The sequence below is a fragment of the Rutilus rutilus genome (genome assembly GCF_951802725.1).
Source record: "Rutilus rutilus genome assembly, chromosome: 13".
NCBI classification, from domain to species: domain Eukaryota; kingdom Metazoa; phylum Chordata; class Actinopteri; order Cypriniformes; family Leuciscidae; genus Rutilus; species Rutilus rutilus.
In genome coordinates this window covers 16,556,213-16,572,452 of record NC_140218.1, presented here as the reverse complement: position 1 = coordinate 16,572,452, position 16,240 = coordinate 16,556,213, and the positions used below count along the sequence as shown (strand labels likewise).

Sequence of the window (16,240 nt, the reverse complement as noted above, 5' to 3'; positions counted from 1 at the left end):
CATGTGCTCATACATAATTGAAATATTCTGTTTACAATAAAAACAATTTATTAAATAGCTGTTTTGTATCCATACATTTAAGGTATATGCTTATAGAGCAATTTAAATTTAAAAAGTGAACCTACTCACAGAAATAAAAAAGTGTGACTAACCCCTGACTAAACTCACGTAGTGTAAAATATAAAAAATGTTGTTGTATTACGGTGCATATTTAGTCTGTATAGGGATACATTTGTAAATGTTTAATGTAGACTAGAACAGGGATTTAAAAGTCCCCGCAGCAGGTGTGTTAGGGGGGTCAGTGGAAAAGATTTGAGAAAACTGGGTAAACAAAAAAAAGTTAAAATTAAATATTTTTAATGTGTTCTACATAATAAATAACCAGTACAGTAATATGATGTATAAGTATTACACATATAATAACGTAATAATGTAACTGAATAGAAATAAATATTTTCCAAAAAATATTTATATTTAGTTTATATTAGTTTGGTGAGTTTATATTAATTTATTTAGTTAATATTTAGAATTGGAATATATTTTTAACTGTATAAATTGTGTCACTGTTAACTGGAAGTTCCACGTCGGCTTTTATTTTGAAAAACGCATTGGATTGTGGGCGGAGTTTCAGGCGTCACGCCACAGCACAGCCACCGCTCACGCGCAGCACTGCGGATACTGTGAGCCCCGACACGGGTGGTGAATTTCGGTTAGTCTCAGAGCCGTGCAGCGGTCATCATGGCTCTCTACGACTATGTCACCCAAGAGCAACTCTCAGGTTTTGATAAATATAAGGTGAGGCCCTTCTTATCCATTCTTTTCTGCACAGTGTGTATGAGTTTAGGGTGTCGGCTAGCTGTGCCGGGCTGTAATGCTATCATTGAAAGCATGAGGTCTGCCGGTGTGTGCTGCTCTCTAGAAAGGACAACTGCTGCTTATTGTCACCTTTAAAGAGAAACAATATTTTTCCCCTCGAATTTGTAAGATGAATTGATTCATCTTTTAGTTATTAGTGTTTATACTTAAAATTTGAAGGTTCAAAAGATATATCAGTGGAATTAACCGGTTAATTCAGTGGTGTGGTACAGTGACTTGAAACCGCCAGTGAAAGTAGATCTTCATTTCTAAACCTTAGGCGACTGTGTACTTTTACCAGCTGGACAGAGTGTCCCCTTTTTTTTTTCCTAATTTTTTTTTTTTTTTTTTTAGTTGACCTACGTACTATGTTATGTTGGTTAGTTTGTAAACCGGGTTAAATTGTAAAGGGATGGGCTACTGTTTCCGCCTCCAACGTGGATCTATGGTTAAGACATTATTTGCATGTGAGTCACATACTCTACGTGCTTTCACTTGAATAGTTTTTTTGTTAATTTAATATTCACGTATTACTAGTCTGTAGATGGCAATGTAGTGCCAGTGCTTTGATATTATTTACAGTAGAAGCACCTGGCAGGATTGATATGCAAAGCTCTTTTTTATCCACTGGTTGCATATATAGCTACACGACCTGTGATTTGTGTTCATGATCATTATAGTTTAACATTATCACAGTAAATTCTTCAGTGCATTAGCTTGCTTAGTCTGTGTCTTGACTCTTGGGTTGTTGTAGACCGAGCATTGTTTTAATCTTTCTTTTTTTACCAGTACTCACACTTAATCTATAATTTTGAATCAATATATACAGTACCGTTCAAAAGTAAGATTTAAAAAAAAAAGATTTTATTCAGCAAGGACTTTGATTAAGATAATCAAAAGGGACTGCAAATACATTTATAATGTTCTTTTGAACTTCATATTCATAAAACAATCCTGAAAAAAAAAAATGTGTCATGCTTTCCACAAAAATGTTAAGCAGGACAACTGGTTTCAATATTGATAATAACAAGAAGAAATGTTTCTTGAGCAGCAAATCAGCATATTAGAATGATTTCTGAAGGATCATGTGACACTGAAAGACTGGAGGAATGATGCTGAAAATTCAGCTTTGCCATGACAGGAATAAACTGCATTTTTAAATATATTCAAATATAAAAGTTATTTTAAATGTTATTATATTTCAAAATATCACTGTTGTTATTTTGATCAAAGAAATGCAGCCTTGGTGAGCATAAGAGACTCCCTTCAAAAACATAAAAAAAAATGTTTTATACATCCCAGACTTTTGAATGGAAGTGTATGTTCTGTAAGTGACCAGCATTTAATGGATCAGTGCCATTATATACAGCTGTGTTCAACAAGAAACAACAGAAAATATGACTTGCTTGCTTATTTAACGTTTTGTTTGAAGCAGGATGCATTTGAAGATAAACTGTGGCCAAAACAATGATCTCAAAAATATACAACTGCTCATATCTCAAACAATTAGGCTGCTAACAATATTGTTTTTGTTGAAATTCTCATAGTGCGTATTATGTTTTTATTGTGTGGGGATTATTCATTATTGTGTTTAATACCTGCAATAAACAATTATGAATCAGTTTCACATATCAGTTTTGCATATCAGTTATTGGACACTAAAAGATGATCAGTATTGTTTGCTAAACATAGGCTTCTCTGAACAGGATAGTTTGGTTAAAAGGGTGTGGACCTACTAGAGGGGTCGAGAGGTTGAAGTTCTGGGTGTGATGCAGAGTTTTCTGCTTTTCTGAGTGGTTATTTGTGAATGAAAGTAGCTTCTGTGTCTCCTGGTGTAATGTTCTCTTGGTCTGATGTTGTGCTGTTAGGTGTACGGGCTGCTGATTTGGTATGTGCTATTCTTGCTCTGCATGTTTGCACACACTTGAACGTACATGGCTACTCCCTCTTGCGCAATTTTATTTTTAACCCCTTAACCCCTGTATCGACACTGTACAGCTAAATGCTTAGAAAGCAATTTTTAGAAAATGCAAGAGTGCATGGCTGACACTAGAAACATCTTTGTAAATGGATAGTAATCAATTTTTGCTTTCATTTTTTTTTTTTTAAATGTATTTTGAGTAAATATCATGTTAAATTGTGTACATTCATTTTCTGACATTAAATTGTTCTTTACTAAACTCTGTTTTTTACACAAGCAATCTGAACTGATAGTAATAGTAACAATTACATGCATTTTAGTGTATATTATTTGGTTTTGGTACAGACCTTCCCAGATCCAGATGTTTTCGAGACTTCAATGGCCACCCCTCCCCTAAGCTCCAAGTGTGACCTCACACAGGGAACACATGCTGGGGTTGAAAAGTTGAAAAGTGATCTGCCTTCACCCCTGAATCATACCACACATAGTTTCATATATGAAAGTTATTATTACATTCAAGCCATTCTAAATTGTCTCGAGGTTAGAGTTTATCTTCCAGTCGTGCCAGTCACTTGGGCAGAACCTGATTAGAGATTCAGGGATATAATGTAGTTACCATTTTTAATAATCTCATCTGAAGTCAGCAGAAGCACTGTGTCATATTAGCAGAAGCACTCTGTTGTTAGCACTTTTCAACATTCACGCTTCTTGACCTGGGTGTTAATGTAATTTCTTACTCTTCACATCTTGTCGTCTTTCTCTTCTTTGCAGTACAGTGCGGTGGACTCCAACCCTCTCTCTATCTACGTCATGCACCCTTTCTGGAACTCAGTGGTTAAGGTGAGAACGCTCGAGTCATGATTGTCATTTTGGATGTTACCCAGAATGCACAAGGGCATTCTGTCCCTACTGAATGTCGCTACTTAAAATGTACTATTTAAATAATAATTGATTATTTACACAAATAATGGATGCATGAAAACTCAAGACTGAAATTAGGGCATGCATACACAAAGGTCCTTTCAACAAAAATATTTTATTATAATATACAATGATAAGCCAAAACATTATGACCAGTCAGGTGATGTTAATATCGTTGAGCATCTCCTAACAAGGCCACATATTAAGTCCTGGGTAGATTTAGATGGGAGACAAGCAATCAGTTCTCGTAATCAATGTGTTGGATGCAAGAGAAAAGAGCAGGAATACAGATTTGAGCGACTTTGACAAGGGCCAGATTGTTATGGCAGGGCGACTGGGTCAGAGTATGTATGAAACAGTAAGGCTTGTGGGTTGCTTCCGGTCAGCAGTGGTGAGAATTTGCCAACAGTGGTCTGAGAATAGACAAACCGCTGACAGGGTGGCTATCCAGTCGAACCACCGAAGGTCCGAGCCAACAGAAGGTCTACTGTGGCACAAGTCACACAATTTTAATGATGGTTATGGAAGGAATGTGTCACAACACACAGTGCATGGCACTCTGCTGAGTATGGGAATACTACAGGACTCCTTCAAGGGTCTTGTAGAGTCCATGACCGCAGAGGACAAACTGCATATTAGGCAGGTTGTTATAATGGTTTGGCTCATAATGTTTCATATAAATGTATTGTAATTATATTGTATTTTATAATATATTGTTATTAAATAAAAAATATTTTGAATCCATAAATGTATAGTGGTATTCCACATCAAAGCATAACATTACGCTGTGTTTTGCTTTCATTGAATTGCATATATGCAACATTAATGAATGTTCCGTCTGGATCTGATTACCTGCGAGGAGGAGCAGACTGTTTGCAACTTGCTAATTTCTCTTTCTCTCTCTGTGTCTCAGGTTTTGCCTACATGGATTGCCCCAAACCTCATCACGTTTACAGGGTTCATGTTCCTGGTACTAACCTTCACCTTGCTGTCCTTCTTCGACTTTAACTTTGATGCCTCAGGTGAGGTCAATAAACTGTGTATGATTGTTATAGTTTTGATGCAGTAGTCTTGGTTAATGCCCTCTTCCTCAAAGCTTGGAGCCCTTAAACATATTTGTAATGATTACAACTATAACCTACTAAATTAGTGATGATGTACAATGATAAGAGAAAATATTACCTCTGTCTTTGTGTTGTATAAGTATGTTAATGTTTTATATGACAAGGATCAAGGTCTCACTTCCAGCTCATCATTCTTACAATTATCAACTAGTCATCATGCACAGACACATTTGTACACATTCCCAGATCACTCACATGTGCATTACAGAGCTTAAACACACTGTACATTCAGTGTTGTGGAGTGAATAATTAAAAGTAGCGATACTACAAACTTAACTATGTATTTCAGTAGTGTGACATTTGTGTAGTTTTTCCAGTAACAAATATATTTTTCCATTTAAGGAGTGATAAAGTTGTAGTGTATTTGGCTTGCAGTTTTACAGCTCAGCAAATTTAAGCAATAATCAAATATGGTCTCTCAAAATGTCTTTTCACTGATGTGTAGCATTGAAAAGTTGAATTATTCATAAATTAACCAAAAAGAAATAAATTGTTGCCCATTTTGGATAAGTTTTTATGGAAAAATATTTAGTTAATTTGTACTTAATTATATAAATGATTAAATAAAGATGTATATTAAAATAAATGCTGTAATGTTTATTTTATATATGTAATATATAAATTACAGCAAATTATTTAAAGGATTCATTGTAATTTTTAGTGAGGACTGGGTAAAAAAAAAACTCGATTACTCAATTTAAATTGATTCTTAAATCCCAAGATTTGATCTTTTTGTCTATTCTGTTCTCAGTTGATAAGTAAACAGAACTTTGTACCACGTCTCCCACACATTCAATCGCAATATTTTGGTTTTATTTAAAGGAATTAAATAAATGATTAAAAAGGGATTTAAGGAAATAAAGAAAAAGAAATAAGAATGGTAAAGGTTTCAGGTCCATTGTAGTTATGAAACAAATTATTTAAAAAAATAATATATATTTTTTAAAATATGCACACATTCACTCTTATTCATGTGTGTAATATGTAAAAAAAAAAATTATCAAGTTCAAATTCAGTTTGATTGACATTAATCATGTAAATAATGGCATATTTTTAATTAAAATACAAAATTTCATAATGTTAGTTTGCATCACTGGATATTACTGTCGGTAGCTGAACATTTTTATCGTTAATATTTAATTTTTAGCTACTTGCATCTTACGACGCACTCTTTCATGGCTAAATCTAAGCATTACGTTGAAATTCTCACTCGTCTTCTGTGAACAGTAAGGATGACTCCTTTGATCTGATTGATGAGCGTTGTTAGGTTACCCTAAACCTGTAACTTTTTGTCATCCTAACAACAAACAGTGGTGCAGGACTGCATCAAGAATATCAAACATTGGGGTTCACAGCATTATTTGAGTTTTATTTTTCTTGAGAAAATTTGCCATGTACTGTACTTGACATATATCCGATTAATTGATATTGACTCGAATTGAATCGAAATGTAATCGCAAGCTTGTGAATCGAAATCGAATCGACAGTGTGAAAATTGTGTCAAGACCCAGCCCTAATAAAAGTTCAATATCTTTTAAAGTGTAAAGCTGTTACTGTAGTTGAGTACCTACTTACAAATGGGATTCATTATTTGGGTGTTCTTGTGTGGCACAGGGTACGGCAATGTACATGTGCCAAGTTGGGTGTGGGTAGCTGCTGGCTTTTTCAACTTCCTGGCCTATACCTTAGGTAAGTGTCTTTTTGTTTTTGAAATAATACTAATGTTAATGACTCTTTTGTCAACTAGTGGTCTAAATGTCTGGGAATCCATTTTCAAAATTAATTCATTTGTTTTATTTAAGGCACACATTCTTGTTAACTCAGGAAAAACTAAAATAACAACATCATTAGGTCTATTAGGGTGCATTTGTACTAGGGCCTAATGCACAGGTCTGATATTTTGACAAAAATCATATTTTTCCTCCCACCTGCGTACATTTATAAACCTGCTGAGGTGTGCTGTATACATTAATAACTCACTAAACAGGAACATCTGACCATTATACAGCCCCAAATCACACATTTTGCATATGAAATTGTAGCAAATTTGCTGAAGCTTGCTTTTTAGCACTGTATTTTTTTGTACGGGGTAGGGCTGTGAATATTCTTTACAGAGAATATCTGAAACAATATGCTGATGTGGTAGCAAGATTGTCGGATGTGTACGCATTCATATGTGACTTAAATATATTTTGTTGTGTGTGTGTGTGCGCATGCAGATGGTGTGGACGGAAAACAGGCCCGCAGAACAAACTCCAGCACGCCGCTGGGTGAACTATTTGACCATGGCCTGGACAGCTGGGCATGCGTGTTCTTCGTCGCTACAGTGTACTCTGTCTTTGGACGGGGTCAGACAGGCGTCAGCGTGGTGACGCTGTATTATCTGTTATGGGTTGTCCTGTTTTCCTTCATACTTTCTCACTGGGAGAAGTACAACACTGGAATTCTGTTCCTGCCCTGGGGCTACGACATCAGTCAAGTGGTAATTTAATATGACCTGATGATAAGCTGAATGAAAAGAAAACATGGCTTTTACAAAATATTACAATATAGCTATTTTATTTTATATATTGAATATAATATTTATCATAAGACAATATTAATGTGATATTAATTAAAATATAAAAATATCTAATTAATGCACTATAGTCAAATATCCAGGCAGGTTGTAATGATCCTTTTGTGTTTGTTCTTTTCAGACTATCTCTGTCGTGTACTTTATAACAGCGCTGGTTGGAGTGGAAACATGGTACAAACCCGTTATTTGGACTGTTTATTACAGAGATTTCTTCACTGTTATGATTGTTGGTGAGTTTTGATGTTGGTGAGAACCTCTTACAGTTAAATGTCATATGCTTTTTTTTCACTGGCTCTCAGACCAAACTAACAAATAACAAATTTAGGGTGTGTTCACACTTGCCATGTTTGGTTCGATTAAAATGAACCCTGGTGCGATTGCTCTGTGCGGTTCATTTGATTAAGTGTGAAAGCTGCCATTCGAACCCTGGTGTGCACCAAACAAGCGGGCCGAGACCGCTGAAAAGATGGGTTTATGTCTAGAATATATATCTGCGTAGAACAGTACTAAACGTTAAACACACGGAGGAGTGATAAAGACTGGGACGTGCTTGATGTTGAGCTCAATAAGCTGTGAAAAAGAAAAGCCTCCCTCAGACAGCATACAATCGCAAATTCAGTTCTCTCTCTCGTCTTATTGCGCCTGAGTGGTCAGATAGACGCACAATAATGGCAAAATGCCTGTCGTCTGGAGTATTCACGTAAACATAGTCGATTATGCCTTAAATTAACGGATGTGTGTCAGTAAATTGGATCTGTGCAGTCTTTAAGGGACAGCTGCATAATAAACTGCTGTCTGTCTCATTAATGTTAATCAAACAACAAAAGACAAAGGGAAAATGACTTGCTGCTCTTGACTGAATCACTTTTGTATCTTTAATAAGAATCAGTTCATATTTAATTCATATAGTGAAGACTATGCAGTGTTTTTGTTATACACTTGATCAATTTCTGTAGTATTTCTTACTACATGTTAAATAAACGTACTGTAGCTGAAAAAAGTAAAGTGTGTTTAATTTGTATCTTTGCTCTATTGTATTGTAATTTAAATAAGATTAAATAAGATTTTGGCCCACCCCAGCACACAGTATTGTTTTGGATGCTTGACAAGTTCCGTCACAAACGTTTTTCTTCTTCTTTAGGTGTGATGTTAAAAATGACTGTGAATGCTAAACAAACCAGGACTAAATGTATTATCTTTTTTTTGGCCCAGACCAAAAGAACCAAGAGAACTAAACTACAATTGTGAACACACCTAAAGGATGATTTCATATTTGTTTTTGTTTTTTTCAGGTTGTTTATTTGTTGTAACATTGCCAATGAGCCTCTACAATGTCTTTAAGTAAGTTTCACTCCAGACCTCTTGCACCTCATTTAAAACATACAGTATTGCACTACATAGAAAATGACTCTTTGTACCATAGTGATGTTCTGATAAATAATGCATGCTTTGGAACTGGGATGTTTGTTTTCACTGTTTCTCTCTGAATAAAGGGCGTACCGGAATAACACCCTGAAGCACAGTTCGATGTATGAGGCCTTGTTGCCGTTTTTCTCTCCCGTCCTCTTGTTTGTGCTGTCTACGCTGTGGATCAGTCTTTCTCCTTCAGACATTGTCGAGCAGCAACCCAGAATCTTTTATCTTATGGTGGGAACAGCCTTCTCCAACATTACTGTGAGTGTACACAGTCCTCTAGCTCTCTGGTGACATAAAAGTGACAGTGACATGATGTGAAGGCCAAGTATAGTAACCCATACTCGGGAATTTGTCCTCTGCATTTAACCCATCCAAGTTCACACTAGGGTTGTGATGGTAAGGACATTTTCCACCGGTTAATCGACGTGTGACAACACCGGTATTACTGCTTTTAAATCGCTAATTCGAAAGCGGAAGTACAATTCGGGGGCGGCAATTTCTTGAATGTTGGGTACATTCTTCTTCTTAATGAAAAACACAACTAACCCTTTGCAGGTTTTACATTTCGCTTTTAAAACCAAATCTTCCGCATTCATCTTGTCACGATTAATGAAATCTGACATCCTGCCATGACAATGGATGCCTTTCAGTTCCATTTGAAGCATTTAGTCAATGTCTGCTCCTGACATGCTCTCTTTTTTCTCCTTTTCTCTCTCAGTGCAAGCTCATTGTATGCCAGATGAGCAATACTCGATGCAAGCCATTGAGTTTGTTGTTGTTGCCGATGACATTAGTGGTGTTGCTAGTGATATCTGGGACTGTGCATGATGGTGAAACGATTGTCCTGTACATTTGGACTGCTGTAGTCCTCCTCACTCACATACACTATGGAGTATCAGTGGTGAGTACAGACACACTGACTGCTTCCTAGTTAATTAGTCATGAAGAATCTTTTTCATGGCGATATATTGTGAATTAAATTATAATTATATTTAATAATCATTAGTTAATCCTTGTTATTAGTATGTTTCATATTAAAATTATAATTCTTATAATTATATTAAATTATAATTTATTAAATATTAATAAATATAAAAAATGATGTGGTCCTGGTCAGAATCATTGGCATCCTTGGTAAATATGAACAAAGAAGCCTGTGAAAATAATTCTGCATTGTTAGTCCTTTTAAACTTTTATTTAAAGAAAATATTGAAGTAAAACAATTGAAAGTGTTTCATATTTTTCATTATGAAATAAATGTTTTTCTCCAATACTTGTTTGCCACAATTAATTGCTCTGTTTTATTCGATATTTTTTGCAACCTCCTTTTGCCTTTTGTTTTTGCCTATAATGCCTTGTGGGTTTGGAGAAAACTTGAATCGGAGAAGATCAGAGAACATTCCTCCATACAGAAACTCTCCAGATCCTTCAAATTCTGAGGTTCATGAGGTCCACTCTCCTCTTCAGTTCACCCCACTAGTTCTCTGTAGAATTCAGGTCATGGGACTGGGGTGGCCTTGGAAGAACCTTAATTTTGTCCTCAGTGACCCATTTTTGTGTTGATTTTGATGTTTGTTTGATCTTTTCTTTTTTCAGTTTTATCTGAGCATAGCACCCAATCCCCTTTTGAAGTTCCAGTTGTGTCTGACAACTGAATATGCTGGAGTTTGTTTTTGTATGAGATCAGAGGATTTTTCTTGAAACCCTCCTAAAAAACTTGTAGCGATGTAGGTGCTTTTTGATGTGTTTTGATGTCTATTTTCTGCAGTTCTCCTGCTGTGATCCCTGGAGAGTCTTTGGCCACTCGAACTATCCATTGTCATGAAGACAATACATGCGTCCTCGTACAGGCAGATTTGTAATGCATCCTGTTGATTGGAACTTCTTAATTATTGCCCTGATTGTGGAAATGGGAATTTTCGATGCTTTAGCTATTTTCTGTTTTGTGAAGCTCAACAATCTTTTGCTGTAGAACTATATTCTTTGGTTTTACTAATTGTGATGGATGATTTAGGGAATTCTTTGTGTTACCTTATTTATACTCCTGTGAAACAGGAAGTAATGGCTGGATAATTTCATGTTAATAGTCACCCTGGTGTGCAAAAAAATTGAAATATGAAGGGGATTATACCTCAGAGATATTTTACTCCTAAGAATTTCTAGGGGTACCAATGATTGTGGCCTACGTGTTCGTGTCGGGCTGTTTTTGAGCATCGGCCGACTTGTTTTTTCCAGTGTGTTCTGCACCGTTGGCTCTAGTCGGACGGCATCGGGTTTTTTGGGCCGATTCTGCATGTGGAATCGGCGTTGGGCCGACGGTGAGAGAGAGAGAACTCTGATTGGCTGTTCAGTTTAGTGAACGAGTCAGTGCACGAGAATAATAGCAAAACAGCGAGCAAAGAAGTTAAGACCGTACAGAGAGAAGGCATCATCTCACCTGAGTGTTCCTGGGCAAATATTTGAATAATAACATGAGCCGAGTGGAATAAAGAAAGTGATTAGCATGATTGGTATTCAAAATGGTAAGCGCGCACTGCTTTGTTTACGGCTTGTGTATCTGCAGCCTGCAGTGTAGGTTTCCCTTTACAAATGATGAATATAGACAAATATAGCTGCAGAAATAGACAGATATCTCATTTACACAGAGGCGCAGAACATGCGTCTTTTCGATGTGTTCAGGTGAAGCTTTTTTGCCCGGAAGCTAGGTGACAACGCAGTCAGCTTTCATCAGTGCTAGTTCTTTGGCATCGTTCCTACCTTTTAATGTGATTTTCCCCACAACATTCATTAGTTTTACTTCAATGAAAGGTTAGATTTTTGTGAACTTATTGAAAGAAAGATCAAAAGGATAAACAATGCAGATTCACAGACTTCTTTGATTATGTTTACCAAAGGTGCCAATAATTCTGACCACGACTGTTGGTGTAAATAAATTTGATTTATTTAGAATTATTAAAAATATAAATGTTATGTTTTCATATTTAAGTTAATATTATAATAACTAATAAAAACCATTAATAATAGTAATACATATGTGGTTATTATTAACCTTAACTTTATTAAACATTATGATATATATAATAAATATAATGTTGTAAATATCCTTTGTTAGTTGTCATGTTTTTCTAATTATCATCTTTTCTTTCTGTCTCCCTGTGCAGGTGAAGCAGCTGAGTGACCATTTTAACATATATGCTTTCTCACTGAAGAAGCCCAATTCGGACTGACAGGACGAGGAGAAAATCGGCCTGAAGGCTGCTGAGGTCTAAGCTATCTCAGCATGCTCTTCAGCTAGCCGACTCTCACCAATCACCAAGAAGACACAGCTAACGCCAGGAAACCAAATTGTACTGACCAAACGCGCCTTCTTATTCTGAGGATGCTGCTCAATCAACAAGAGGGTGGAGCTGCACCACAGGGCCCACTGATCCCTGAGGCAGAGCTGCACCATGGGGCTCATCGAGCCCTGAGACAGAGCTGCACCACGGGGCACGCTGTGCCTAGGGGTGGAGCTGCGCCATAGGACATATTGGGTTCAGACACACAATTACACAATGGCACTCAGAAATGCAGCTCTACAACAGGATCCACTGAGCCCAGGACCTACAGTGCCTCGACTTGCAGCTGTGTAACAGAGCTCATTCCTCGCAGAAAGAACTGTATTGTGTTGCTCGCTCTGAGGGGAGACAGTTTGGTTGTGTGGTATCCGTGAAGCTGGGGATTTCGCTTGTTTCCTAAGGAAATGTGCTTTTCAGCTGAGATACTAGGAGCCTTGAATGGTTAATCTCACTTATGAGTCACTCTGTCAGATGAGTCACACTCACTCCCAACACGCACCATCACATGTAGCAAACCACATGATGATGGACACACACACATAGGAAGTGATGAATGTCTTTAGCTTATTCGATTTGAAGATTTTATTTACATTTAATTTTGGTGGGGTGGGGGGTGTCATGAAATCAAAAAGAGGCATTATTGAATTACGTTTCTATAATAGACAGTATAAGAAGACTGGGAAAACAGTCTTAATTTTCAGTTAATATGAAGCTTTATTTATAGGTACGAGGGAACAGGGATGTTAATTGCGTATCTAAAACTATGGTGCTTTTGCTGATCTCTAAAACTATATATAATTGTAATAATGACATAAGAAAAATTTAAACCACCTCAAAGATGACTTGTTTTGACTCCATTACAGTGAACACAAGCAACTAGTTTATTCATAATATTACACACGGCTCAAACCACCACCTCATCTGACCATTCGAACTTGTATAACTACTCTATCTGGGATATTTTTTTATTTTTTTTCCCCTTTTACATTGGTGATGGTGTGTCTGCATGCCGATTTTCAGGACAAATTTTTTTTTCTTTTTTTTTTCAGTTCTCTTTTTGTTTTGCTCCACTAGTAAGCTTTTATTGAGTTTATTTGTGCTTGAATGAAGAGTGCGCTTCAAACCCTGACCAGGAGAGGGTGCACTTGGAGTCAGCGAGTCAAACCTCGCTCCGTTCTTTAAACACGATAAAAGCACTAGTCTGTGTGCCACCAAGTTCAACATGTCTGTTAAACCTGCAAACAACAGGTGTCATGGCCTGCGTTAAGCTCATTCCAGCATTTAGTCTTTTTATTTCTCTCATTTTCCTTTACTTTGTCTATCTACGTATTTTGTTTGGTGGACTGAGGACTTATATGATGGTAATAGGATTTCTTTTTTAACTTTCACTGGGTCTCCGTGACCAGAAGTATGCATGAGCTGAATGTATTGTGTGTGTGTGTGTATACATATATATATATTACACATGTATATATGTTTGGATGAGTGCCTGTTTGTATGTGCATATGTACTGTATGTATATATCTGTGTATGTGGTTTACATACTCTCACTCTGGAAACCTCATGCCTCCATATGTTCTGTTTCTATGAGATGAGAGCAGTCAGTGAAACCGATCGATTGATGTTTAAACATGTACAGCCTGTTCATGTTGTTATAACATTGTATTGTCATTGTTCATCTTGCTTTCATTTTTTTTAACGTCAATAATACGGTGAGATACATATTTCTTGTCCTACAAACACCTCCCATTTCACATGAATCAAGAAATGGCATGGATAACATACATAATTTGTTATATCCAGAGTTAATTCTGTATTTACTGTAATGTCAATATCTAAATACTGACCGGTACAATTTTGCAATATATTATTTGTTAAAGAACGGTGTGATGACACTCATTCCTAAAAGCACTGCTGCAGAATTTAGATCAGAAAGCTTTTTTTAGCCAGTAGATGGCGCTTTTTTTCTTTGCATGTGATAGAACTTTGACATTCTTTGCATGGAGTCTGTTCCTCTGAGGGTCAAATTTACTTTACAAATTGGCACATTTCAAGTTATTAGTGCACATACTGATAGGGGAGGCTACTGTCAGAGTGGCTGCTTGATGCATTAATTTTGTTTAACTATTATTATCAATTTTAAACTGTAAGCATCCCTTTTAAACGTGATTGTTTTCAAACTATACAGGGTGGCAGGATAACTGCTGTATAACTGCATTTGTGTGATGCTTTCAAGAACAAGCAATTGTATACATTTTCTTTTTAATCTAAAGTGGGATAAAAGCACTAAAACCTCTGCATATTGTAAAACAAAATCCAGCCATGTTGTAACATTATCTTGTTGTGCTGCCCCATTAAATGTAAGTGTATCCACAGTATCATTTTGTCCTATTGCAGATTTTGACACCCCAGTCTCAGGACAGGCAGGATTTCACTCAGTGCTGCTGCATCTGTGTGTTTCAGGTACTAAATAGTGCACCACCAATGTTTTGTTTCCAGGAAGTAGCCCTTACAAAAAGTATTGTTGCGTTGCTGTTTTAGTTGATAAAACCATGGTATTGTCATTTTTCATTAGTTTAAACACACTTTTTCTTTTTGAATATAGAAATTTGTATCCAAGAGGGTGGTTTGTGAAATAGAGTTTTGAAAGAAAGCCTAATATTTACTTGAAGTACTTCCTGATATTGTATGTTAATATTTCAGTAACACACTTGAATGTTAACTGTTCACTGATGTCGTTAATGCTCACATGACATGCAAGTAACTAGATAAAATATTTGATCGTTTTTTTTTTTTTAGCAAGTGTGATGAGATTTTAAAATGTGCATATATAGGCATGCATGACACATGCAATTATTTTGTTATATTTTGTGATTTTTAACTGCAATACTATAAACACTTTGTAGCTGGTCTTTAAAGTAGTTTCTAACCTCTTTTTAGTTGTTCTGCCCACATTACATTCACACTGATGTTTCTAGAAACCCAATAAAATATCACAACAGTAAAGGCCTACTATTAGTTTTAACTGTAATTATAAAAAATGAAGACAAATTGTTAGCAGTAGCCTAAGCATTCACCCAGTAGTGGGATTTCATTGAGCTGTGAAATCCAATATATATTGTATCCTTTTCAAAACTGTTCAGAATTGTTAAACCATATTTAGTCAAATATAATAATAATTATATATGTAGCCTATTTACATAAGTGTTACAAAGTGTTTGAGGGTGAGGAGGACACTTTCGCGGGATGATCCTGGTCTTAAACTGACAGTTAATCGGACGTTGCATGAATTAACCAACGCCAGTGTCAGTGTAATGTTCCTGGAGCGCGGTCCGTTTTGTGCGTGGCTGACCCGGTACCTCCAGTGGGACCGCGCCGTCCTGCCCGGGAGTGCGCGCTCAATAATGCATGCACGTCATTAGAAACCGGAGAGGCCCGGTGTATTGCCCTTATTTCCTGGGAAACGCTAGTCAGGACTCGGCCGCACCTCACGTTACACAGAAATCATCTTCGAACATGGGGACGTGTGGCCGTTTTCCCGCCTCGTGCACTAATGGTTGTATTTTTTCTTGCAGGAAGTACGTTTTGCTAAGTTTTATCTGGGTTACTTACTATTAGCACGGAGCGGTGTCACTTCTGCTTGACCCAGAAGCCCCGGCATTCATATTTTATTCAAACCGGGATTAACGGCGTTTACATCAGTGATGATGAACTCGAGGTTAATAACGGCTCAAACACCGCGCGACCTTTCAGTTTCCCAAAGAAAGCACGTGGGGGGTTGAAGTTCTCGTGCTATTTTATCGCAGACTTGTGCGGTGTTTTGTAATTAAAAAGTGTTTGAGTTAGTTTGATGTTTTAAATAGCCTGCAAATTACACGTTCATTGAGGCATTTCAGTCTACATTATATACTGACAGAATGAAAAAATAGATATTTTTTCCCTCACAGAATTGTTTAAAATTAAAACATAGGCCTACTATTGGAAAAGTAAGTCAGGGAACGTCCATTTGTGCAAGTGCATCATTTTTCAATTCGACTAATGATTTATACATTATCTTTGGCGTTAGGCAAGTTTGGGCTTGTTTAAT

At 36.6% G+C, this 16,240-nt stretch overlaps 1 protein-coding gene across 1 annotated transcript; it reads left to right on the top strand.

Annotated features, from left to right (window-relative positions):
- Positions 1–621: 621 nt before the first annotated feature.
- selenoi (selenoprotein I) lies at positions 622–14,531 on the top strand. The gene is made up of 10 exons (XM_084427824.1): positions 622–795; positions 3,548–3,616; positions 4,611–4,719; positions 6,436–6,510; positions 7,041–7,303; positions 7,521–7,629; positions 8,692–8,740; positions 8,893–9,073; positions 9,534–9,716; positions 11,977–14,531. Exons 1-10 carry the CDS (start codon positions 739–741, stop codon positions 12,082–12,084), a joined length of 1,203 nt encoding a protein of 400 aa, XP_084283950.1. The 5' UTR covers positions 622–738; the 3' UTR covers positions 12,085–14,531.
- Positions 14,532–16,240: the final 1,709 nt, after the last annotated feature.